Source organism: Neolamprologus brichardi, chromosome 13 (genome assembly GCF_056152115.1).
Source record: "Neolamprologus brichardi isolate AB-2024 chromosome 13, ASM5615211v1, whole genome shotgun sequence".
NCBI lineage: Eukaryota > Metazoa > Chordata > Actinopteri > Cichliformes > Cichlidae > Neolamprologus > Neolamprologus brichardi.
In genome coordinates, this window is record NC_142116.1 from 4,500,828 (window position 1) to 4,526,672 (window position 25,845).

Consider the following 25,845-nt stretch of genomic DNA (forward strand, 5'->3'; position numbering starts at 1 on the left):
TTTAAGAGCATGGAAAGCCTTTTTGTCTTGCACAGAAAAGTGTGAAGTTGAAGTTGGGCCTTGCAGTTTTATAATGTTGCTCCACATTCCTGTTCTGGCTGTTGCTTAGTAACTGACGATGCAGTGTTTCCTGACTGCATCCGTGCATCCGTGGTGCTCTGATACGTGTGAGACAATCCACTTATTTCTGGACACCAATGGCTCTGGTTCTGTTTTAGCTACAAAAAATTGAAACACCTTAAACTGTGAGTTTGTTCAAACTGGTTTAGATATATTAATATAAGGAAAACATATTTGTTAGTTGTAACAAACAAGTTCCAACAACTACTAAGCAGTTCTGGGGCTGGATTTGACAAATACACATTAAATGCAGTGTATCTTTTTTTTTTTTCCTCTCCACCAGTATTTCCAAGCAATCTGTGACAACTGATGTGCTAACTTAACATTCAAAGGCACAAATATCTGTTACAATATTTCCACATGAAACACATTTAAATAATACAAATTACAGCTAAAGGAATTGATTCTGTTAGATAAGATAACAACACAAAGGCCAAATCTGAGCTAGGAAAAGCTGTGTAATGCCTGTTTTGTCCTTGTCTGAAAGATACTGGTGCACAATAAATTAAGACGTGAAATCTGTATCATGTCAGTTCATCCTTTGATCATGTTATCTGGGTAATAGAAAAAGTATGGGTGTAACTTAGCCTATATACAATCTTTGGTTCTGTACGAAGTTTCCAAATTTGAGTACACGCTCTGTAAATATTTCCATAATAGCACCAGCTCCAAACCTTCTTCCAACACTTTTTAACACATTACATTATATACATGTCATTTGTTTAATACATGCACTATGTTAACTAATGCTACGCACTAACTTTGACTTTTTATTGGCTTTCCTGCAGCTATAATCTATGGCATCTCTACCAACCACCATACAAAGCCCATGCCAAGATCCCGGGTCTCATTTTTCAATTACATTTTTAATAAAGCGTTTATAAACAAGTTTATTGTTTTCTTAGTGTTAACAAGACAACAACAAGACAAGACACTCGGAATTAGTATTTGCACATGTTTAAAGCTTAGAGTAAATATTAGTATTTACTATTACTACTATTACTAATACTATACTATTAGTATTTAATTCTATTCATGATGAATATGTTGCCAAATATGGCATTTCTTTTAAATCTATATATATTATGAGTCTTTTCTTACACACACACCATGCAGTATATTCAACTGCATGGTGTCAATCAATTGATCAGTTAGCCAGTCAATTAAAAATGTTAAGGATTTATGATTTGTTTGTTTTTGTCTTTATGTATCAAAGCTTGGCTACAAAGCCGTGGCCCTATAAGCAAACTTAAAATGAATACTGGCCTCTGTTTTCACAAGTTCAGATTTTATTACCGGTAGCATCTATTACATAAAGGAAATGGGGAATCCCTCAGGAAACATTTTAGTGACACCAGGCATTTGAGGTCTGTGGTGACAGACGTGAAGGTGATGCCATGAAGGGATGAAAGTCAGCAGGTTTTCATCCAAATCAAACAGCTAATTTCACTTATTGAGCACATGTCAGCAAAAAGAAGCACCTGAAAAACTGCCGGCTCTTCCCTTAATGGCGAACTCACCCTAGCCGATTTTATATCTTCAAATCAAGCAGAATTAATTTAAAAAAATATTGAATTTGCCAGCACTCTGATGAAATTCACTTTGCACTGCATTTTCTTTGGGGCAACATGCCACTGAAACCATGTAAAATTTATGGAGGTCTTGGGCCTTATCCATCTCATAAAGTAGCCTTGAAATTAAAAATGTGGAGTAAAAATGCCCCTGGTAATCAGGTGTGCCCTTTAATAAATGTCATCCTGCAAATTTTCACCCCAGCAGTTATTCATTAATGTGTTAATGTCCCCTCTGGGCCACCATACAATAGGTAAGCTAATGGCCAGGCGATACTTTACAGTATTTTCTCCGCAACAAAAGGAAAGCAACCACATTTTGTGGATCAGAATGCAGAGTGTGATGCTGAAAAAAGGTTTTGAAGCTCAGGGGAAGAAAAAAAGGCTGGTGGTAAAAGACAGAAGAAGGGGCATTAAGTTTCTGGAAGGTAAAAGTGATAACACTTTCAATAAATTTACAAATATTTGATATTTTACCAATATACAATTAAAAAATAAAAACTAAATAATTATATATATATATATATATATATATATATATATATATTTTTTTTTTTTTTTTTTTTTTTTTTAAAGTTTTTTTTTTTTTAAAGTTTTTTTTAAGTTTTTTTTAAGTTTTTTTTTTTTTTTTTTTTAGTGTAAACAAAATAGGATTCAGGAACCTGAAATGCCTCTGCCCCCAAATGAAAGGAACAATTATTTTGGATTATTTTCCCAAAAACTGCTCCATTTCATCAAACTTTGGTATATCTTCTGTTTTCACTATGTTATTGTACAGTACTTTGGTCAACAATTGTTTTTAAAAATGCTATATAAATGAATAAACTTGAAACTTGAACGCAAAAGTACTGCAAGAATCACCAAATTAGTAATGTTTCAGAGATGCTGTTTAATTGTGATGGTGTCACAGATGTGTAGGTATAACTTAAGAGACCTTTGAAGAACTTTAAACTAGGGATGCACCAATCCAGCTTTTTCCACTTCCAACATGATGAGGAATCCTTGGCTTTAAAGGTTTTCCAATACAGAGTACCAATCTGATAACAGAGTTAATATGTCTCACTGTGAGCGACTGAAAATCAGCATTTTATGAGCAAAGTTTAATGAAACAACTCTCATTCTAACTTGACTAAAAAATAACAAATACATCAAAAGGACAAATTCACTATACTACATGCCAAAGATGAATACAACACAATTTTAAAAAATACATTAGCATTATCTATTTAATTTATTTGTACTAGTCTGATTTCAGCCCACAGTGAAACCAACATCCCTCTAGCTCCTAGCTTACCTGATGTCTCTGACAGAACATAATCAAAGGAAAGTAAATAAGAGTACCTGAATAAAAGTAAATATGAGAGAGAAGCCAACACATCGATCCTGTCCAAGCGCTTAGATGTTAGCTTCTTCCGTGCACAAAGAACTGCACAGGATCCAGATATCTGATTGGTGCATCCTGAATTTAAACATGACATCTGAAAAGCAGTTTAAAGACTTTTCTATACATTTCAGCAACACAACTGCATTCTTACATATTGGCCAGTTTTGATTTTAGTCACAATCAACTAAAGGCCTTTGACTCAAGTTCGTCAGACATGGATTAAGTTGTAGTCTTGGACTAAATGTGTTTTTTCAATGCTTCAGTGAATGTTTCTCTTATTTTAGGACTAAGCTTAATTCATTTGTGGGAAACTGACTGAATCTTTTTAACACTAGCTTTGGGGTGAGGGGCACGAGGGGTTAGCTGAGTGTGAGTGGGGTTAAGAAGAACAGATACCCCGAAGAAGTAAAATGATGTTAGAAGGTCCACTGGCTGAAAGATAAGCACAGCAAAGAAAAACTTTAATGCCAGCTCAGCCAAGATTAATTAAGGAAGAGATTTTAGGGTTTCTGCAGATAGTCGATGGTGTGATGAGTGAATATGCTTAAAATGGATAGGAACATTGCTGTGATCTTAGATGAATTACTATCTCCCAAAGGTAGAAACCAAACAACAAAGCACACACAATTATCTCCACTAATTAAATATTATAGGAAACTTTGATAGGGTTTGCAAGATTAAAGAACCAAATCAAAAGATTGAGCCCACGGATTTTGGTACAAATTTCTGCCCCAGTTCTTTCATTCCTAGCTTTGGGATGCGGCTAATACTGGATGCTAGGACGTTTTCTAATATTACAAGGTAAAATGAAGCATTAAAATAACATATGAACAGGTCAGAGTGGATATGGTCAGAGGATTTATGGTGGGGCAGGTTTGAATATAGATAGATATGAAGATGATGGGACAGACAGAAAGAAAAAAGGAAGGAAGGAAGAAGGGAGGGAGGAAAGGAAGGGCGTATTAAGAAGAGTAATCAGCAGCAAAATCTTAGTGTCTGACTGCTCATACTGTGTTATAACTTTAACAGACATGCTCACAGCAATGTATTACTACATCGGCATTTTAGCAGAGTGTTTTACACAACGAGGGTGCCTTCAGACCAAAAGAAATAATGCTTTGAAAATTAAATGCTGTAGAAAGACACCTCCAAACTACACATGGGAAACAGTATGGGCTTTCAGACAGTTTAACACTCTACTCTTCACTTGTTAAAACTAGCTAAGATATGACTGGCCTCTTTCACTTGCTCCCTCTTTTTCTATTCATCATACATACTCAAGCAACAAAGGCTCATCCCACACAAACAGACCCACTACTCTTTTTTTTTCCCTCCCACACACACAAAGCATTGGTGTAAAACTTGAGCAAGAGTCAGTTAACATTAGTAAATGTGTCTTATATAACTGAGCCTATTGCAATAAGAAGCAGATGTAGTATCAATGTGGGCACTGAATTTATTTTCCCACCACGTCACTTTAGCTTCCGCATGAGTTTACTAGTTTTATTGTATCTATTTTTATTTTACTGAATTATTATGTGTGCTGATGTTTATTCATCAGCACACGAATGGCTCATAATTCTACAGACATCCCAGTCTAAAGCATCCTCATAATTTCTGCCTTGGAAAATTTAAAACAATCAAAAAATGATTTCTAGTTTTTTATATTAGTTAACTAAAATGCAGTTTGTTTGTTTTTTTACTTCTGATCTAGTCTTGATTTTTAAGTGTGTTTGTAGTCAACTGTAATAGCCTTAGGGCACTTTAACCACAAACATGCAAGTAGGGTGTGTTTTTGATGCTTCTGGGTGTGTTCTGCTATGAAACTTGAAGGCTATGGTCAAAAAAGGTCAATTTTGCTTAGTTTAATTTGTAACTGCACAAAGTGAGCAGGAAGCACCTGCATGACAGCCATAAAAAAGAGCTGGTGAGATTCTGATCCTCTAAATATGAAGGAAAGGAGATCAGCATGTCCCTTGTCACCTCCTTTTAGCAGAGGATAAAGCATCCTGTATCAAAGGAAAATAGATAATACCATGCCATAACTCATAGCAATGCACTATCCAGCAATCAATCATTATGATTGTGAAACAAAGCTGATGGGGTAAACATTAATTAAGTTTGTTTTTCTTTTAATTTCATAACCTCCTGATATGTTATCAGCCGTTTTATACCAACAAGGAAAATGATCAAAAGCAGGCTGTTGTGATAAAATCTGCTTCTTAGGAAGTTTCTGCCTTGCTTCAAGGAGCTCTATGCATTTTTAGCATGTTCAAATCTTTACAGTTAACTGAAGGGTTGCCATAACTCATTTTTGCATCATTTCTGTCCAATACTGCATTTTCAGCCTTAAGGTTTAACTTTAATTAATATTACTTCAGGCTCAGAAAGCTTTAATAAAGGCAGGAGTTACACTGGGTCATCTCTCCAGCAGTGTCAACTCAATGAGACACTTCATTTCACTCTATAAGCCAGTTATTCCTATGTATTGAACACTGAAAAGCAAGGTTCTTGTAATTCATCTTTGGGACATTATACTGTCACCACACCAGACCACATCAAGTTATTAAGGAGATTTTATAAGCGCAGCCAGATTCTCTTCTCTTTCCCTAACTCTTTATAAATTATCTTTCAGAAGAGGACTAAAGCCCTTTTCTCAAGGTGATCAGGAAAATGCAGCCCTGAAATCTCTCTATACAGACCCCAATTTCCTCAAGAGGCTTTACTTTTTCCAAGCTGCCATTTAACCAGATGAATAAGAAATCTTTTAATAACTTGCCTGGTTAAATAAATGGCAGGTACAAACTGGTATTATGTGAAAGTAAGGCTTTACCCTAACTTAGTTTCAGCTGATACCTCTCTATCACAACACACAGCCGTTTTTGACATGAAGTCATGCTGATGGTTTCTAAATGATCTCTTGATAGCTTTATTTACCTTTGTGGGTTTTTTTTTAGCTCCTTTTAAATACATAATTTTACATTACGTGCCTTTACAGATTAACATTGACCCATGAAAAGCTTATTGGACAGATGTCAAACTGCATAGCATTTATGCAGTCAAGCAAAACGCCTGCTGGATACAGCTAGGGTGCAAATGAAACCATTCGTTTAACATTGACCAGCATATATATAAAAAATTAGAGTCTGGTTGTATCATAAATATTTGTTCGGTAATCAGTTGAAAATAACAACCGAACGTCCAATTAACCGACTTTACTCGTTACTTTCGCTTCATTTTTTTCACAATTAGTGTACCCAGCTAAACTAGGTACCTGCAAACTAGGTCTGAAAAAAAGCATCGAGTTCGGTTATGTATATGTCAGTGACTGGGGTGAACTAACAGGCTGCGTGCAGCTGGAGATTGGTGTTTAAGCTCTTGGTGGAGGGGAGACGACGCCCGACTCCTAGCTTCATTAGCAGTGGTTAGCTTAACTAGCAGCCGCCGCCATTATAGCGGCCAACGACGGCAGCTAGCTTCCACCACTAACGCAGGCCCAGGGATTTAAGGGGCTTGTTTAGCTGTTTCGGTTATTTTTGTTTATCGCGCTACCCATTATAATCAACTCCCATTTTGATTAATCTAACCGAAAATCAGTTAACGTCGTAAATCCAATGGCCAGCTTTACCGCAAGCTAACGTGACAGCTAGTGGCTAGCTGTGCCCACAACCTGCTTCCAGGGATACCAAAGGGATAACGTAAGTGTCGTTTGACGCACATAAACACGCAGTTAGTAAAATAATAATAATGCCTAATGTCTAAAATGAGACCTAAAAATCTTCTAACTGCTCATGCCGTGAGAGTAGCAATCAGTGCTAGCTAATCCCATATAATGTTCCCCTGATGTTAATTTGGGATGTCCGTAAAAAAAAAAAAAAATCTGTTCAAAGACTTGTATGCGATCAGTGGGGGGCACAGCCTTGCGTGTGTGTGCGAACCTTTTTGATATTGTAAACACGGGTCAGCATCCCGATGCCTCTGTCGTTGAGGATGGTGAGTTTTTCTGCCAGTTTCTGCTGGCTTGGCTGGATCACTCCCCGAGACATCTTCTCCTCGCTGTTCGCCTAAATCTCCAAAGCAATCCAGTAAAAATTCCACAAATCTCCGCAGTCTTGTTCCGTAAAAATATGGAAGAAATGGAAACTGTGATTTATGTCGTTATTAGATTAAATTTCGCCCATGTTCAACCAGCTTCCTGTACTCCACCCCACCGTCTCCCTGCCTGTTTTTCTTTTTTTTCGTTCCCTGGATGAGGAGTTGTCCTGGTTTTCACAACGAGGCTGGCTAATGCTGCGTTCACGGACCCTCGTTAATTTTTTTTATTTTAAACACTTGGTGTATACTTCCAGATGATGCTAAGATTTTTTTAATAACAGAAGTTGGCAAATTCATTTGGTACACCAGCTAAAAATTAACAGCTTATAACAAAGTAGTTTAGATAAGTAGAATATGGGTCTGTCACACCAACCGTCTATATGTTCCCTTCCCTGGGCTCTTCCTTTTTTCCTCCTGTTTGGCAGCTCTATCTTTAACATCCTTTTTCCATTATATCCACTACTCCTCCTCTGTACATATCAAAACCATCTCATCCTTGCCTTTCTAACTTTGTCTCCAAACCCTTCAACCAGAGCTGTCCCTGAGATGTACTCGTTTAAAATAAATAAATAAAAAAAATCCTGATCATCCTGGTCACACCCAATGAAAATCTTATCATCTTCAACTCTGCCACCTCCAGCTCAACCTCCTGTCCTTTTTGTTTGTGCCATCATCTCCTAATCATATGTCATAGCAGGTTTCACTATCACTACCTCTGCTCCTTGCAGCTATTAAAAAATAAGTAGAAGAGTATATGACTCAGTAAAATCAAATAGAATATGACAGGGCAAAAAAAATGAAATGAAAAGTAGTTCAAAATCAAAATAAATGCAATAAACAGGGATAAAAATATTAAGTAGAAGTATAATTTTCTAGCTGTCAAACCAGGCCTTTAAAAATCTAACAAATGTACTATTTTATTTTGAGCATTTGAACGCATCACATTGTGACGTAGCTTCCGATTCAGCTGTCAGTCGCAGGAGCTTACTTTCTCACAGATTGTTTCGTTTTTTTATTTTTATTTTTATCTTGTATTTAAAAAAAGCTGTGATAATGTGAGATTCTACTGCAGCGATGGCATAAAGCCCTTTTAAGGCAGCAGCGGTCTAATCTTTTGCGGGAATTTGATTGAATCCAGTCCATTTAAACCAGGTTAGTGCAAAAGTAGAGAAACTAACGTGTGATGTGTTTACATTCAGACATCAGCTTCACTTGTTACGGTGCCTTCCCTTTTCAGTTTAACATTTCTTGTGGCATACACAGTTTAAGCCTAGTTTGTGTAACTATACATTACCAATACTTAACAAATCAATTACAAACTTAATGCTTCAGCTAAATATACGTTTGCATGTTTCAGGCGAGTCCCGTAAACTTTGTTGAGATGCATTCACTGGCTCAGGAGATCCACGGCTTCGCGAAAGACCGACTGAAGAAACAGTCCACGCGTGTTACCACAGTGACAGGCAAAAAGCTGCTGGAGAGGAGGAGTGATGGAGGAGAGGGAGATGTGGAGCTGGTTGAAGAGCTGGAGGAGGGAAATGGGTGTGGATTTGTAGAAGATAACAGCCTGGACCTCCAAGTTGGTGTCGTCAGACCGTTCCTCCTGCTGGGTAATTTCTGTAGCACCATTCTTACAAATGCTTTTTTTTCAGTGCTAATCCCACCACATGATTGCACTATTCTAGAACCAGATCGATATGTCTGTTGGGCATTATTAGCAGTTGACCTATTGGCCTATCACACGTATATATCTGCATATAGATTGTCTGATATGCATCAATATTTTCACAAAACATAACGCAGAAATCTCTCATCGCTGTCTGCTGATTACACAGAGTGTCAGCAGTTTTTCATTTTTAAAATTAAAGCATGCAAATCTATTTTAGTAACCCTCAACAGAAAACAGTGAATCTGGGAATATGCATAGGTTCAACAGAAATTGACACAGTATCTGGGTCTAACAAGTAAAGTAGCTGCAGAAGTGTTGTAAACCTGTATTCTTACTCATGGCTGGCAGGGGGCAAAAAGAATTCAAATTGTCTAGAAGTGTATGGAAAAACAGCCCTACTTCTCACTTGTTCTCTAAGCTCAGTGAACCCTTTCCTGATGGGTTTGTGGTCTCAGTCGCTAGGTTCAAGACTCATTTAACAGAGCATGATGGTCATTTTCTAAATTGTCATCCAGTTTAGCGTAAAATTAGTGATAAAACAGGGTATGTGGCTATCTTGTGATTTGTAAGTCAATATCCTGTCAAGCATAATTGCTCAGTTTTCTCAGTCGATTTCACTTATTGGCTTCTGAGTCTTAAAAGAGTCTAGTGTGGTGCGCCGGTTGAGATCGCTGGAATGAGCAGGCAACTATATGCCGCAAGGCTGAGAGCGGATGACCCGGGTTCGAGTCCAACCTGCGGCCCTTTGCCGCACGTCTTCCCCTCTCTCTTCCCTCCACTTTCCTGTCAGTCTTCACTGGCTCTATCAAAGCTAAAGCCATAAAAAATCAAGACAGAATGGCCCTGGTCAGATGGTGGATTCAAACTAGGACCTCCTTGCTGTGAGGCTAACCTGTGTAAAACAACATAGTTAAAGTAAAACCATCACAGGCACATAGTAAGGGCCTTCAGCTGTGCAAACATTTATATATATATATATAAAGCGTTCTTTAGGGCAGTGGGGTTGAATAACTCTGAGTCATGTGGCTCTGTTGTAACTGACAGGTTATTGTATGAGCATGCAGCGTCCCTCAGTTTTCACACGTGAACAAACAATTTGAGGAGAATAAGCGCCAGATATTTTCCACGCTTCTCCTTTGGCACATCTAACACTTGGGAGAAAATTGTCCACTTCAGAAGCATATGCACTCTTTGTGTAGTTTACATGAAGAAGCTGCCTGGACAGAGCATGCAGGATGCATGTCACCCACTCTCTAATGGTACATTTACTGGAATATTAGCCATGCTTTTCACACAGTGATACAACTGGACAGCACGCAGGCTTTTCATAGCAGGATTCAATATACAGTAAATAATATAACACGGACACAAATAAGAAGTTGATTTATGTTTGTATGGATCAAACTTCTTCATCAGTCAAATCTAAGAAAAATGCTCAAACATTTTGGTGATTTTGCCCCAAAACAAGATTTTAAAAAGCTTTTTTTTTTTCCACATGGACATTTTACCTCTACCGCCATCTTTACAGTTGCTGAACCTTCCCCCAGATTTAAATTCAGGACTCTTATAATGTCTCTGTGCAGATCCAGTTACTGTGGCAATGACTTAACATTATTAATTCCTAATAATGGATCAATCATTGTTGTTCATTTTCAATTTGTCCAAAGATAAATGTTGACTTGCCCGTTTAGCTGGAGGATGCAGCTTTCCACATGTCAGCATGAATCCATCCTGAAGCGTCCTTGAGCTTGACATTGAATTCCCACCCTGCTCTGAGGTGCTGTTCACATCTGTAACTAACGCTGCGCTTTGACCTCACTGCGAGAAACAATCGACGAGAGAGTTTCTCAGCAGGGATCAATAAAATATTACATCTGTCTGGCTCAACAGAGGTGACTCTCTTCCATACAGTGATCCATGCACTTCAAACACTAAAACCTGTTTTCATTCCCCAAAGTACCTCAGTGGTCACATCAACCTGTTATCACACTGTACAGGATAACGGGGCATGTGTTAATAGTTCTCTGATATTTTTGTAACTGCCTGTGAGAGTATCTCTGTTTTTTTCAGTGCTCTTGTGACAGATTTTCATGGTATATTCTGTAAATAGAGTACAGTACAGCTCTGTCAGGCTGGAGGCGAGTTCCTCTCTGAAGGCTTTGTGCAGACTCCCTCAGTTGTCTTTGGCGTGATGCTGTGATATTGCTAATATTTATAACGTGTTGCTGTCCTCTGGCTACAATCCACTGACAGTTATTATATTTTGACATACACATAGATATCATCCAATTTAAACCAGCTCCTATATCTCCACAATAACAGTTAAAAAAAGCAAACAAAAAAAATGTTTTACGATTTTATATTTCTTGCAGAGTGTCAGGTCATGGAAATGACATTCGTTTCCCCTTTTAGATGCATTTAATATGAAGCTATAGCCAAAGAAGAGTCATAGTATAATAGTATGCCTGGCAACATCCTAAAATTAATATAAACTACCTACTAAAAGTCTTTCAAAGCGTTCCAACTTACAGGTTTGCGTGTTTTTCATTTAACCCAAATGTCTCTGTGCTGTAGAAAGTTTGTTGGGCTTCTATTTTTAACGTGTAGAAAGGCTGACGGCATCCCCCCGTTTCCAGTCTAGCTATGTGCTGGTGCTTAATTTTTTTTTCACTTTCAAACAAATATAATGTTGAACTGATTTGTGTTTGACTGAGGGTAATAAAACATAGGAAATATCTCATATGAGCAACTTTGGAATCTTGAAACAGAACATTTTACTTTAAATAATTCAATAAATGCAATTTATTATTCTCATTTTTATTAGTAGTAGTAGTATTACAGCCACTGGCTTAAACTAACATTATTTTTCTTTGACTTGAACATCTTTTGAAAAGAAACGCCCAAAAAAAGTCTTCAGGAAAAATCCCTCACACACATACTGTAGGAGAAATTCCCTTGCCTTTATCTGGAGACCTAAAATGACCGTGTGTAGTGCATCTGATCTATGGAGGCAAAGATTGTTCCTCTTCTAGTTTTTCAGAGACAGGATGAAGATAAAAATATAAAAAATCGATTAAGAGACATTTTTACCAAATCTCATTATTTTTAGAATAAAAATGGACTCTTTTTTCCCCATTATTTATTCAAATGCATCTACAACAACATCTGCAGGCAAGAGCAGAGAAGATATCCTCTGTGTGTGTGCGGGGTATTCATTGGGATGATCTGCAGTTTTTTTTATGGTACATGTCGCTCTAAGGGAGGATTCTCCCTTACCAATTAAAAACACAGATACAGTTTTCACTGATAAGCAGCGACATGTAATAATGATATACAAAAATAACTAAATGGAAATGCAGTGAAAATCAATAGAAGAAGTATTGACTTAATTTAAAGGTTTTGGGGCAAAGTCTGCCAACTAAAAAAATGAAAGTGGCAAAACCTCAGTCACACAGGCCTGGAGACCAGCTGGTGACGCTCTGGCACCCTCAGTTGCTACGGGGGAAATGTACAGTGATGAAAGAAAGTATTTCTTCTTCCTGACTTCCTTGTTTTTTGTCATATTTGTCACACTAGAATGTTTCAGGCCATCAAACAAACACTGATAACCCGAGTAAATACAAAATACATTTTTTCAATGATGATTTCATTTATTGCAGTTCTGGGCTCTTTTGTGACCTCCTGGGTGAGTTGTGGGCGCGTTCTTGTTGTAATCTTCATAGGCCGACTTCTCCTGGGAAGGTTCACCATCAGTTTTCTCCTTGAAATGGCTTTGTCACCCGTTCCAGACTGATAGATCACTTTGGTTCCCATCTGTTCTTGAGTGTCTTTAGCCAGTGGCATGTTGTGTTGCTTTGGGTTCACAGACAACTCTCTAGGTCTGCATAAATCAATCTTTAGCGATTGATTTTGCAGTAGTGGCCAAAAACCAGCTGGCAGATAATTGTGCATTACACATTTTAACCTCGCAACTGGTGGTTTTCAACTTACCTCTAAGGCTATATGACTGGGGCCTAACTTTAATGTGTCTTCATCCCCTGTGCAGTAATTGTTAAACAGAAACAGTAACAACTAAACCCTCTCATGTTGGGGAGCTCTCTCCATTAATTTGACACTCGCTTTTATTTTACTTTTTGGTTTCTGTGATTCTACCACTTCACCTTATGCCTTCCCTTTTAACAACAGAGCTCGTTTTATTTTGGCGGATTGTATCCACCGTTACTTTGTTTCCACTTTCCACCGTGTCAGCGACGTGGGGAAAACTACAGGAAATAAAAATGCTTTTCTCTTCCCGGTGAGAGCCAGTCTAATTGTTGACCACATTAATATTCAGTTGGCTATTATACTGTGCAATAATAATAATTTATTATAAGTTAAAGCAAAAACATGTCTACCTCTGCTTTAATAACACCAGCACATTGAGTCCATTGATTTTCTAATAACATCTGCCACACACCACTAAAAATATGATGGACATCTGTCTACTCTTCTTTAGCAGACTCGCTGAACAAGGTCCCCTGTCAGACTCTTATTTAAAAAGTGCTCTAAAAATCCTGGCATCCTTTCACAGATGTGTCACTGTAAATCGTCTCCTTCTATACTGATGAGACATATGGGCCGGAGCAGGCTTATTTCCAAACACACGCTCAGTCCTTTGGCTTTAGATGTGCAAATCAGCACCATGAGTTTGGCATTACGTAAAAGTGGATCGGCTAATGCAAAGAGTGCAAATGTTGCTACTTTGAAGACAGTAAGCTGAGAATCCACCCTGGAAAGTCTGGAGCAAGTGCTTCCATCATATTCTGCTTCCTTCCCATATGTCTCCCTCACATAATTACCCAGCTCCTGCTACTCAAGACTTCCACTGCTGTCTTCATGAGGAGTTATTTGACAAATGGAAAGAGATCATTGCTCCATTTTAACTGTCTCCCTGCGTGATTTCCCTTCTCAGTTGAAACTGGAGTGCTGTTGCCTTTTTGTTTTTTACTTTATTGCCTGCAAAACAATAAGCACGGTCAAGGATATTGAGGAGACACAAAACAAATACAAGACAAACAAGACTGAATCATTATATCTATATATGCTTGTGTCCCACAATGTCTGACCAGGGGGCTGCATCAGAAGGGGTGGGAAGGTGGTGGAAAAAATGCCAAAGTAATCATTCTTACCGCCTCCATCACGGCTACAACTAATGATAATAAATCAGTCGGGGTAAGTAGTGTGTTGGTCCCTGCCACTGGCAGAGAGGCAGGGACAGGGCACCGCCTGGAGCTCTAGAATGGCAAGGGCAGCAGAATATCTTTTTTTAATTAAAGATTATCTTTATTAAAATCACCCCTGTGTGGTTTTCCACTTGCTGTCATTTGTGTGGAGATATTTTAATTTATTCTCTCTGATTTTGGTCCTTTTTGAATCAACTTCAGAGCTCGGTAGGAAGAGGCTGGCCCAGGCGGTTTGCTCCCTTTCAAAACCAGACCCTGAGGAATGAGCCAGTTTAGTAGGGACAGAATTCTTTCGCTGGCTTCACTTCAGCAGGTTTTGTAAGTGTTCCTCATAAAGGCTTCCCTCATATGCTGATTGTCTGATTTGGTTTGCTTTAGAAAGCTAGCTGTGATTTCTTTCTTGCTTTGGTCTTAGTTCACCCTGGAGTAATTTGTTTTCAGTTATTCTCACATCCTTCTTATGCACGTCAGTGAAATGTTCACTGGTTAAAAGACTGACTTGTACTGGAAAGGGTAAAGCCACTGCCTTGATCACTACCCTTTCCTCGGCTCCAGCTCTGTGAAAGGGGCCAACATCCTACCTGCCCCTTCTCCTACAGTTCCTCTGACCACGATGAAAAATGTATACATGACAATTTACAAAACTCAGAAATGGCACTACAAAAATATTCTTTAAATGAATGTGTGTATTTCCTGTGGCATACGCAAAGGAACAAAGAAGCAACACCACCACAAACACAAAGTAGCCCACATGTCACATACATGCATGTGCTATCACCACTGGTAAAGATAGGGCCACTAGTGACGTGTAAACTGACTACATTTACTCAAGTACTTTACAGTACTTGTATTTCCAGGTCATTCTACTTAACAGTTTTTGGATGCAAATACTGTTTTTGTTCTTCATACCATTACTTCCAAGCTTTAAATAATTACTATTTTGCTCATTTTAAACTATAAATCTGCTGCTATACAATTCTCTGTTATTATAGTTGAAAGTTTCAGGCAATATACAGTAATTAATATACATACATAGTAATTAAAATCATCTCCTACTGCAACATTAAAGTAATATACACATTAATGAATCCATTACCATGATATACAAATAAAGTAATGCAAACAGTCACAGTACATACATTGTATGTGATTGCCAAAACTTTTGTAGTATTCCATTTACTTATGTAAAGTATCTAAATATTTGGTTTCCCAATTAGCAAAATGGGTTTCAGTGCTTTTCAATTATCAGCCTTGCTCGTTGTGTTATTTTGCATGTAACTCCATATGGATGACTCCACAGCGCTGCTTATAAGCTTAAATATACGCAGAGATTTTGGCTACGTCCACACATACACGGGTATTTTTGAAAACAGAGATTTTCCGTTTTCGTTTTAAAAAATAATCCCGTCCACACGTAAAGGCAGAAATGAAGGAAAACACTGCTAGTAACATGCCAAAGCAACAGGTGGCGATATATTCCTAACCGTGTAGAAATGTTGGCCAATCAGAAGTCTAGAAGCCTCGGTGGGAAAAAGTAAACAAAGCTGGGGAATAGAAGCAGAACCGAGTCGTATGTGTGGAGGGACAGTAACTGTGTGTATATGTAAGCATTTAAACACTGCAGAGAGAACAATTAACAGTAACAGTATTGTAGAAATTCATTTCACCAAAACAATAACGTGGCGCACAGTGTGACGTCAAAAAGATGCGCACACCTTTGACGCTGCGTTTTCTGCGTTTTCTGCGTTTTCTCCGTTTTTCTCGTCCACACGTAAATGCAAAAATGGAGTTTTTAAAAATCTCCGTTTTCAGTGACCAAAAACGCCGTTTACGTGTGGACGAAAGCTGCAAACGCATATAAAAATCTGCGTTTTCAAAAATACCCGGGTACGTGTGGACGTAGCCTTAGTCAGAAACATTCAAATGTCCCACGATCCACCCTGACTTGTTCTCGGTCCCTCTCTGTGTTCAGTTGATGAACATGATCAGTTCCATTTATTTTAGATACAGGAAGGTGATTTAGGTGGGGACAAGTGAGCAGCAGCTATAATAAAGTAACAATTAAAAGGGTTTGTGAGTGGGAGAGTGATAGTGAATATATATCTGCTAATTTATGTATATGTATAGAATAATAATAATAATAATAGTAATGATAATAATGCAGTTTTCCACCTACACTCTATGCTGCATTATTTCTTTCCAAATTTTGCTGATGAAGGTTTATTGTCATGAAAATGTCTCTTCTCGCAAAAAGAATCATGCACTTCCTTCTCTGCAGTGGCAGATAACTCTGAATAACTACTGTATTTCAGCAGTTTTTAAGCCTAGTCGAGTGTGACTACATACACAAATCATCTGATTCCTATCCCAGATTTTTTTCTGTAGCTTTAAGCCGTTTTGCTCTTGGTTTTTGCTGACTGATGTCTCCCCCGCTTGGTATTGCGGCTGTTCAAAAAGGGTTTTGTGTCCGCATGTTTTCTTACGAAGTGATATTGTTGCTGATATCCTTCAGCTTTTGCTTTCCCTGCAAAACTTGGCACAGTTTTAAAACATCCTCATATCGATAGGGTCAAAGGTGTCCTTTTCATGAGATAGTGGCTGTTTCCTGCTCTGTTTGATCATCTGTAATCTATTAAATGCCAGGAAATACCTTGCCTTGTTTCCCCACAGCCCAAAGTCGCTTCTTTAGATCATTCAGTCGCAGTGTCTGGCATTGCTTTTAGTTGTGAAAATTCAAGTTTTACTCAAAAAAGCAGCACCCCAGTAAAGATATATGACCAAATGGTACATTTTACTTCTCAGAGGTGTAAATAAACACAGTGTGCTGAAAATATTTCTATTATTAAATTGATTTAAGCAGTTTTACGGCTGAGGAATTATCATCATGCTACAGGAAGCTTTATCTAAACACACTTGGTAGGCAGATGCATGCCCCATCTGTCTGCCTTCTTATCGAGTTGTTTCTGTCTTTTCAGGCTCTCAGGATGCAGCCCACGACATTGACACCCTGCAGAGATATAAGGTCAGTACAGAGGGATCAATAGGGCGGGCATGCCCTTGCTTTGTTGTGATAGCATGTGTAGTGACATGACATTAGAGGCAGCTATGTAGCTGAGCTTTCCTGTGGGTCAGCGGCAGCCAGCGAATAGCCAGAGGAGCTTCATGACTCATGCAGTGACAGTTTAGCACAGTAGAGGGAGTAAATGATTACAGTAAGTCTCAGCGCTGCTCCTCCACATCAGTGAAATGTGACTAGTCCTTCTCTGCAGTGGCTGCTCCCAGGCATGGGCATATTGCTGCCTGTGCAGTCTCAGGATGATGAATTGGAGAGATTACGACTACCTTCACTTCCTGTTTCTAGGATGAAACCTTGGCTGTCTAAATTCAGGTTTTCTTAGATAGCTATTAAACTCAGGAGATTTGACAGCCTGCCCAAAGGCACTTTATAAAAACCTGCTCTTACCAGTAGAACAATGCCTTTAAACACTGCAGTAGAGTATTTTGTTGGTAAATCTCACATCGAGACTGGCAGAATGTCAGATCTACTCACTGTAAAACGGACATATTATAGATGTGATGCTACAGAGAGTAGCACGTCCATTTCCCAACCCAGCAAGAATATACTGGAAAGCAGATTTGGCTAAAAAGTGAAAGGTGACGAGTAGTCTTATTTTTAGAACTCCTATGGACAATCATGAGACAACCTACAGATTCCTACTTTTAGCCAGGAGGCAGCTTTGCAAACCTCGGCACAAACCATCCATTGAACCCCAAGTCACACGTCGATGTATATAAATGACAGAAGCGTGTTTTGTCAAACTACTAATAGTTTGTCTGTCTGTACTAGATGCTGGGTTGATCAAATATCAATAAAACTAAAAACACTCTAAAAATATTATATTTTGATGTGTTTTTAAAGGCCTAGTTGCTCCAGGCAGGTTTAGCCAAAGAAAACAGCACCCAGTAGACGTCTGGTGCTTGGTTGGTTTCCTGTAGTCGTGGTTTTGATAGTGATCAACTCTCTGGTTGTCTGGATTATTGCAGGCACATTTTCTACTGCTTGAACTCTAACTGCATTTGCCGTCCTATTCACTTCTCCATCTACAAAAAGCTCCCACGTGGATGTCAAAAGCCAGACATTTAGCATGCAGACATAATTCTATTATTTATCATCATTGTGCCTTATGTCATTTTCTTTATTTTGAAAATCCCCTGTAGGCAGAAACTACATTAACTGTGGTTTGTCAAAAGTGCCTTTTATCCACCAAGGAATATCTGTAATAATGAAAAAATTATTATGTAACTAATCGGAACATACAGGGATATTTTAAAAGTAACATTGATTACTATGTTTCTTTTTCCCTTGTGTGGCAAGACTCAAAACTTCTCTAAAACGAGGCTCACTTTCACTTTTAGCCAAGATTACTTAAATAGGAGGAATAAGTACATCTGTTGGGACTATTTACAGCTACAGATTTATATATATATTAAGTGTGGAAGTATTTACTGTAGCAGCAGGACAGAAAATAAACCACACTGTGTGTATGTTTTTAATACTTTTTAGGCAATAATATAGCTCTGTGGCATACTGGAATGAGATTTATCAGACTTTGATACGCACACAATACTTCCGAGAAGGATCGTTTCACTGTTGATTTTGGCCTTTAATGGGATTTGTTGTCAATAATAAAAAATATAGTGTAACGCCTAACTTGTCTCTTAACGCGGAAGAGGATGTTAGATGATACAAGCAGTCTAAAAGCAGAGCACATTAGTGCGACGCTGAGATGTAACGGAGGAGAGAATTTAGCCCTCTGAGGTAAGCTAAATTTAAGTGAGAGTAGACAGATACTGCAAAATGAATTGGAGCCATCTGTCTTCTTCCCTGCCTACACTCGCTTCCTCACCCTTTCCTCTCCATCTCTCTCCCCTTTCCTTCTTTCTCCCCGTGCCTCTGCCCTCTCTCAGTCACATTCAGCTTGTGTCGTGTCATCAATATGGCTGACAGAATATCTCTCTTACTCTTCTGTCAAGGCAAAAAGAGCTTTTAAAGCAAGTCAATGCTCAGGGGTCATTTGCTCAAGGAGTTTCATGTCTCTGCGCCCGCTCCCTCTTCCCCATGTTCTCTCTGTCAGGTATCTCATGTGCTAAATGTTGCATATGGAGTCGATAACGTGTTCCCAGATACGATGGTGTATAAGACGCTCCAGATCCTGGACCTCCCGGAAACCGAGATCACTTCCTACTTCGAGGAGTGCAGCTCCTTCATAGATCAGACTCGGGAACAGGTACGTACACACAGTTAGAATTAGGGATGCAACGATACCAATTTTTTCAAACCGATACAATACCGATACTTGGATCTGAGTACTTGCCGATACCGATACTTCTACCACACACACACACACACTGCCCGTGGATTTTCTCTTGACATTTTTCATCGCTTTTCCAAAACCTGAGTTAAAGTTGGCTGTTCCGGTCCACACTGCTGACATTTTGTTTAGCCTAGCTACAGCAGCCTCCAGTTTCTCTTTTTTATCTGGAGCTGCCAGTCTTACTCGCCTAACCCTGTGCCTGTTTAGCGCGGGATGTCCCCCTAGTGACCAATCTAAAAAACTTCAACAGAAATGACAAGCCACCCTCTGACTAATGAAATAAGTTCGTATCGGTTCATGGTATCGGTTAACTTTTACGAGTATGAGTACACACACATTTTACAGTATCGGCCCCGATACCAGTATCGGTATCGGTGCATCCCTAGTTAGAATAAAGTCATCCACTTCTATACGTGGATGGCAGTTATGGAGGCAGAGTTCTGCAGAGATGATGTTCTTTGCAGGCCAACCCAGAGGCTGGCATTGCTTTGGCTCAACTGACTATCCATAAACTTATGATTATTACAGAAATAAGCCCTATGGGATGTAAAGTCTAAGTGTTTTTGACACTTAGACTTTGTGTTCAGCAAGATGAACTCCACAAATTTCTCCAATATCTTTTTGAAGCATAAAATGCAATCGCAAGACATGAGAGACTGATGTTAGGCTAAAAGGCGTGACATTAATGCATTTAATGTCACGCTTTTAATAACTTTAAATGTCTGCAGCCGCTATTATCCACAAACTTTATATCAGACATCTAACCAAAAGTCCCTTTTAAGAAAACTTAAGAAAGCTGTTGTTTTTTATCAATACGTATGTGCATTTTCTTTCATGTGAATTTACAACTTTAATCTAGATCTAAAATCTGAGTTATTCTGGGAATATTACCCCTACTTCCCTTGCCCCTTAATTCTTTATTCCATGTACTTACCATAAGTGGGCCGAGGCAGGAGGGCTGGTGAATGTCAACAGGATCACAGATACCTGTGTATCTGCAGAGTGGTCACGGTGCCCACCCATGCTGCTCGTTGTCCATCACCAACGATGCCTGCAGTGAACACAAGAGCATCAGAACTGGGCCGTGGAATAAATGACGTTGGGCTGATTTTCTTCCCAGAGACTAAAAAAAGCGGTTTCTCCCAAACATGCTACTTTTATTTTGACAGCTTACATTATTTTACTTCCTCACACAAACAAAATGGTTTCTAATGATGATGTTAATAGTCAATTGTGTATCCTGTGTCGCACATCATCAGCTTTCCCTACCCATTTTTCTTTGGCCAATATCTCAAGCTTCTTCAGATTTGATGGTCTTCTGGCATGGACATTGGTCTTCAGTTTACCTCAACTATTTTCAGTGGGCAGTGTTGGGAAGGTTACTTTTAAAATGTATTCCATTACAGAATACAGAATACATGCCCCAAAATGTATTCTGTAACGTATTCCGTTACGTTACTCAATGAGAGTAACATATTCTGAATACTTTGGATTACTTAATATATTATCATGCTGTTTACAACTACATGAATGTACTATTGCTGTGATTTATTACTGTTACTGAAGGTCCGCGGCTCCGAACCGTAGTAAAGGGACCTCTGGCTAATACGGTGGGTTCTGTGTCGGCTCGTAGCCGAAAACTAGCTTTACTTTGTTGTCTGGGTCAAGTTTGCTAGTGAGAGACAGAGAGAGGCGTTGAAAGGCTGCTCCAACAGAACTTATTGTTTTTGGAGGAAAACACGAACACGGTGTACAGTCGAGTCTTAATATCTCACTTACAACTGGGCTCGTCAGGCACTCTTCTTGGCTGCAGTGGTTATTATTATATTTACATGCTTCCAGCTCCCGTTTTTGCTCGATGACAGCTGGTAGTTTTCCTTTTTCTCCCTCCCTCGCTCACAGACACATAACGTGTATGGCAGTCCATTCTCCCTGCAGCACGGACTACACTGCCTATGATGCTACATTCTTTAGCGCTATACCGTTAGCATTCTGCCTATTAGCTTAGCACAACAACAGGCGCTCTCTCACCCAGGAAACACGCAGAGAGAGACCCAGATAGCAAGGAAACATTGAAACAACGTTGAGTCAATATCAGGCGACGTCATTGAACCAACGTTGAAGTGTGACGTTGACCTAACGTCACTCTTGCACCCTTTTTTAATGTTGAAACAACGTCAGGTTTTGATGTTGAATCAATGTTGAAACCTGACATTGAAACAATGTCAGATTCTGATATTGAAACACTGTTGAGCTATGGTGTTGATCTTCCACCTCTTTCGCACAGTTGCTTTTTATTAAAACAACAGTTAAATCATGACTGGAAATCTACCTTTCTTTATAAGTATTTTAACCAATACTAAACTACTGCATGTTTCCATCAATACTTAAACCACCTAAACACATAATTGTACTTATTCCTCAAATTGGACACAAAACAACAACAAATGTCTCACAATGTATCATGTCAATATTAATATCCTAAAATAAGAAAGCATTGCATGTGATGTAACAGAGAAAAAAAATAAACAAAAAAAAGGTCAATAGGCATGTTTCGTTTGCTAAATACTTTATTAAAAGACAGTTTCCTATTTACATTTATATGTTTCACAGAAGTTTGTAATTTTTTACTCTGGGATGGGGATGCATGATGTGCGTCCTGCACCACCCATACCCATACGATCTGGGGCGTATCGGAGCCATTTCTGCACTGCTTGTGCAAAGACAAACTCGGACATAGAGTTTGCCCCTAACTGCTGCGTCAGGCCACCTAGGAAAAAAATACACACACACAAACACAAAAAGTGAATTAGAGCACATGAATAAGCTCTTGTTAACTGTCTTCAGCGGGGAGAAAGTATGTAAACTCCTAGGCTGATAAACATGAAAGTCACCAGGCGTAAATCTGCAAACTGCCGCATTTGATTCCCAAAGAGCTATGAGCGGAAAAAGTGATAAGTCTTAGCATGGTGTGCCGTGTATCCTTTAAAACAAAATAAACATGGGGTCCTCGGGCTGTACAACTACAACCCGAGGACTAAACAAGCCAAAGACCAAAGACTCCATCTCCAGATTAACCGGACATGAAAGTCTTGTTATTAAGAAAGACAAAGTAATATAGCAAAAAAACTGTAAAACTTACCACCATATATGCATTTGCAGAGCGCTGTATCTTTAAATGCCATTTTTTGCTTTGTCTGGTCCTTGGTTTTTTTCCCTGCCCAGTTGAGTACCGAGGCCAGCTCGTTTGTAATGGCATAAGCCATTACACGGCGGACTCGCACCTCCAGTGTGGTCCCTCCAATCAAGGCAAAGCGTCTCACCTATAGACACATTTTAAGAGATGGAATTAGCGTGTCTCATGTCTTAAATGTGTATGCAAGTGCTTGTGTGTTTAATCAACAGGCCGTTGTTATGTATTTAAATCACATCTGACAGCTATTACACTTTATAGTTACAAAGTGTACATAACCTTTATATACTTACCATTGCCTTATTTGCCTCTTATGATTGAAGAGCTGCCTCTGCATTGTTTAGCTCCTCAATGTTGTGCAAGGGCAAATCCAGAGGCAGTACCCCAGCATCTACCGATTCATTTCAGCAGGGATGGCGGATGGCTCTGACCTCCTCACGGAGTTCGTTAACAGCTGTCGTCAGGTCTGACTGCATAGCTAATATCTTTTGTGAGGTCGCATCTGTTTAAAAAAACAATTCCAGAAAGATTAATGGCTTAAGCAGTGAGAGGCGAAAAACTAATAAATAAATAATAAAACGCAGTTTACGTGTGGACAAAAGGTGCAAACGCAAGGTAGGTGAGCGTGCATCGTAAAGTTAGGTGAGCGTGCATCGTAAAGTTAGGTGAGCGTGCAACGTAAAGTTAGGTGAGCGTGCAACGTAAAGTTAGGTGAGCGTGCAACGTAAAGTTAGGTGAGCGTGCAACGTAAAGTTTGAATTGAGTGCGAATCGAAGCGGGTGCTCTCCAATCATTAAAAGTAACAAAGTCATTGAACACATTTATACAGTTACCTTTACGTTTATCAATCATATATCACAGATTTACAATTTTTTGTAGTACTATGCTAAAAAGCAACTGCAGAGCGAAAGTCTGGGTCAAGCGCCGAGGCGACGGCAAGAACAAAGGAACCCTCGAAGCGTTACAGCTAGCTAGCTAGCTTTGTAAGGGAATATAACGGAAAAGTATGAAATGAAAATGTTTTCTTTGTTGACTTTGTTCGCAGTGCAGTTTATTTGTTGCCGGATTGTAAGATGAAAGTAGACACAATTTCGGGCTCCCACATTTTGTCCGAAACTTTACATTAACAAGTTTGTTTGTTTTTTACTGTTATTCAAATGCAACCGTGGAAATAACGAATAGAACAAAAGTCATTCATTCTTACCTTATATTAATCGTGGTGCAGGCCAGTGCAGTGCATGAACTGATGCCTTCTCCGGTCAATTCCGCTGAGAGTAAATCTAATGTCCCGCTCTACCGTACAAGACAATGGTTACCTGAAGGGATGTACCACTGTGAGAGGGGGGGCTATGGAATAGTCCAAGTGGTAGCAGCTTTAATTTCCCGCGAAACCATAAATCAATGGTTTTTCAACGTGATTGTTGTCACCTTGTCAACTATAAATAGATCAACAATCAACGATGACAGAACAACAGTGAATCAATGTTATTTCAATGTCAGTGTCAGGTTTCATCAGTATTTCAATGTTGTTTCAACATTGGTTTTGTGTTGACATTTCAAGCATGACGATTCTGATGGTTCAGATGGAAAATCAACATCTGTTCAATGTCTCCTTGCTATCTGGGGAGCGTCACCCTGTAACCATGGCAACCGTAACGTTGCCGCCTGGAACAACAGAACGTAGCTGTCAAACAAAACCCAAACAGTCCTGACCCGCCACAATATGAAACAGGGAGGTACCGCCGTGTAATCCATTTATTTCAACAAAGTAACTGTATTCTAAATACCACCTTTTTAAACGGTAACTGTAACGGAATACAGTTACTCATATTTTGTATTTTAAATACGTAACGGCGGTACATGTATTCCGTTACTCCCCAACACTGTCAGTGGGATACAAGTCAGGACTTTGTCAGTAGGATTCACCTTGGAGTTCACCAGGTGCATGTTTTGGGTAGATAATGTTGATTTCTGATTAAATTATTCCTAAATTGTGAAAAAACAACTTGGAAGATGAAGGCTGATGAACCAGACCCAATTTTTCTGCAGACTGCTTGAAGTTTCCTTTACAAATCTCCACATCTTCTTCTTTCTTTCTGTTTTCTTCCATCTTGATGAGATTCCCAGTTCCAGATGCACTGAAGCCTCCCCACAGCATAATACTTCCACCACCACATTTCACTGTGGGGACAGTGTTACTAGAGTCTTACGCCTCTTCCTTCCTTCTCCAAACATAAGAGCTCTAGTTTCGTCTCATCGGACTAAAGGGCGCGCTTCCAGTAAGCATAATCTATCTCCAGGTTATCGTTAACATATTTCAGTCTGGCTTGAAGTGCAGAAGTGGAGTTTTGTTGGTCTGCTGCCTTGCAGTCTATTCCTGTGAAGGGTTCTAGTGATTGTCGTCTCTGTGACTACAATCCCTGATTTGCCTAAGTCATTCACAAGTCTTGGCAGTTGTTCTGGGGTCTTTAGACACATCTTTCACTAGTTTTCATTCCAGAGTCTTTGAAATCTTTTGCTTCCTACTTCTGTCAGGCTTGTTCTGTACTTTGTAGCTGTCTTTGAATTTCGTGATGATGCTTCTCACTCCTGTTCTTGGCACTTGGAAATGCTGTGATAACTCTGTATATCCATCTCCTCCTTTGTGAGCATCAATAATTCTTTTTCTCAAGTCTAAGCTGATTTCTTTTGTTTTTGGCAAGGTGCTTTCTCAAGTGACAACTCAAACCCTTGCTGAAGTTTTTATACTGCGAGTACAGTGGAAGTTTTAACTTGATTTTAAAAGCTTTGAGCATTACAAAGTTCAATCGCATCATTGCACAGCAGAGGTTTGTTCTATGGCTCAATAAAAAGGTCAGTTTATCAGGGGGGTAATAATATTCACCCTGGTATTTTTTGTTGTTGTAATTGTGTGAAAATAAAACTGATGTTTTCCAAGAAAAATAAAAAAAAAATTAGTATGCTGTATTGAAAATGCTCTGTTAAAATTTTTTGACAAGAACTTTAATTTTCATGTTACAGGACATCTTACCCACAATCAATTCCTGCTCATTAAAATATCACAGTTCATTCGCACGTGCCTCAATGATGCAGCAGTTGGTCGTCTATAGTTAGTTACAAAACACTGCAGCAAAGCTCTTCACAAACCCATCGAACACATTACTCCAGTCTTCGCAGAATTACCCTGGCTTCCCATTCCTACAGAATCCAATTTAG

General features: G+C 39.0%; 2 protein-coding genes across 6 annotated transcripts in view; one reads left to right on the forward strand and one right to left on the reverse strand.

Moving 5' to 3' along the window:
• The window catches only part of nckap1 (NCK-associated protein 1), a 43,860-nt gene extending 36,504 nt beyond the window's left edge, over window positions 1–7,356 (reverse strand). For all 4 annotated transcript variants that reach the window (XM_087849999.1, XM_087849998.1, XM_087849997.1 and 1 more), the window contains exon 1: window positions 7,014–7,356. In XM_087849999.1, the coding sequence (XP_087706125.1) occupies window positions 7,014–7,121 (108 nt within the window). In that variant the 5' untranslated portion in view covers window positions 7,122–7,356. The remainder of the gene's footprint in view (window positions 1–7,013) is intronic.
• The window catches only part of LOC102795923 (dual specificity protein phosphatase 19-like), a 29,421-nt gene continuing 9,848 nt past the window's right edge, over window positions 6,273–25,845 (forward strand). The window contains exons 1-4 of one of the 2 annotated variants that reach the window (XM_087850000.1): window positions 6,273–6,773; window positions 8,528–8,780; window positions 17,037–17,083; window positions 19,197–19,349. In XM_087850000.1, coding sequence (XP_087706126.1) covers window positions 8,552–8,780; window positions 17,037–17,083; window positions 19,197–19,349 — 429 coding nt within the window. In that variant the 5' untranslated portion in view covers window positions 6,273–6,773; window positions 8,528–8,551. Of the gene's footprint in view, window positions 6,774–8,142; window positions 8,323–8,527; window positions 8,781–17,036; window positions 17,084–19,196; window positions 19,350–25,845 lie in introns of those variants that run through there. The other variant, XM_087850001.1, reaches the window with a different exon arrangement.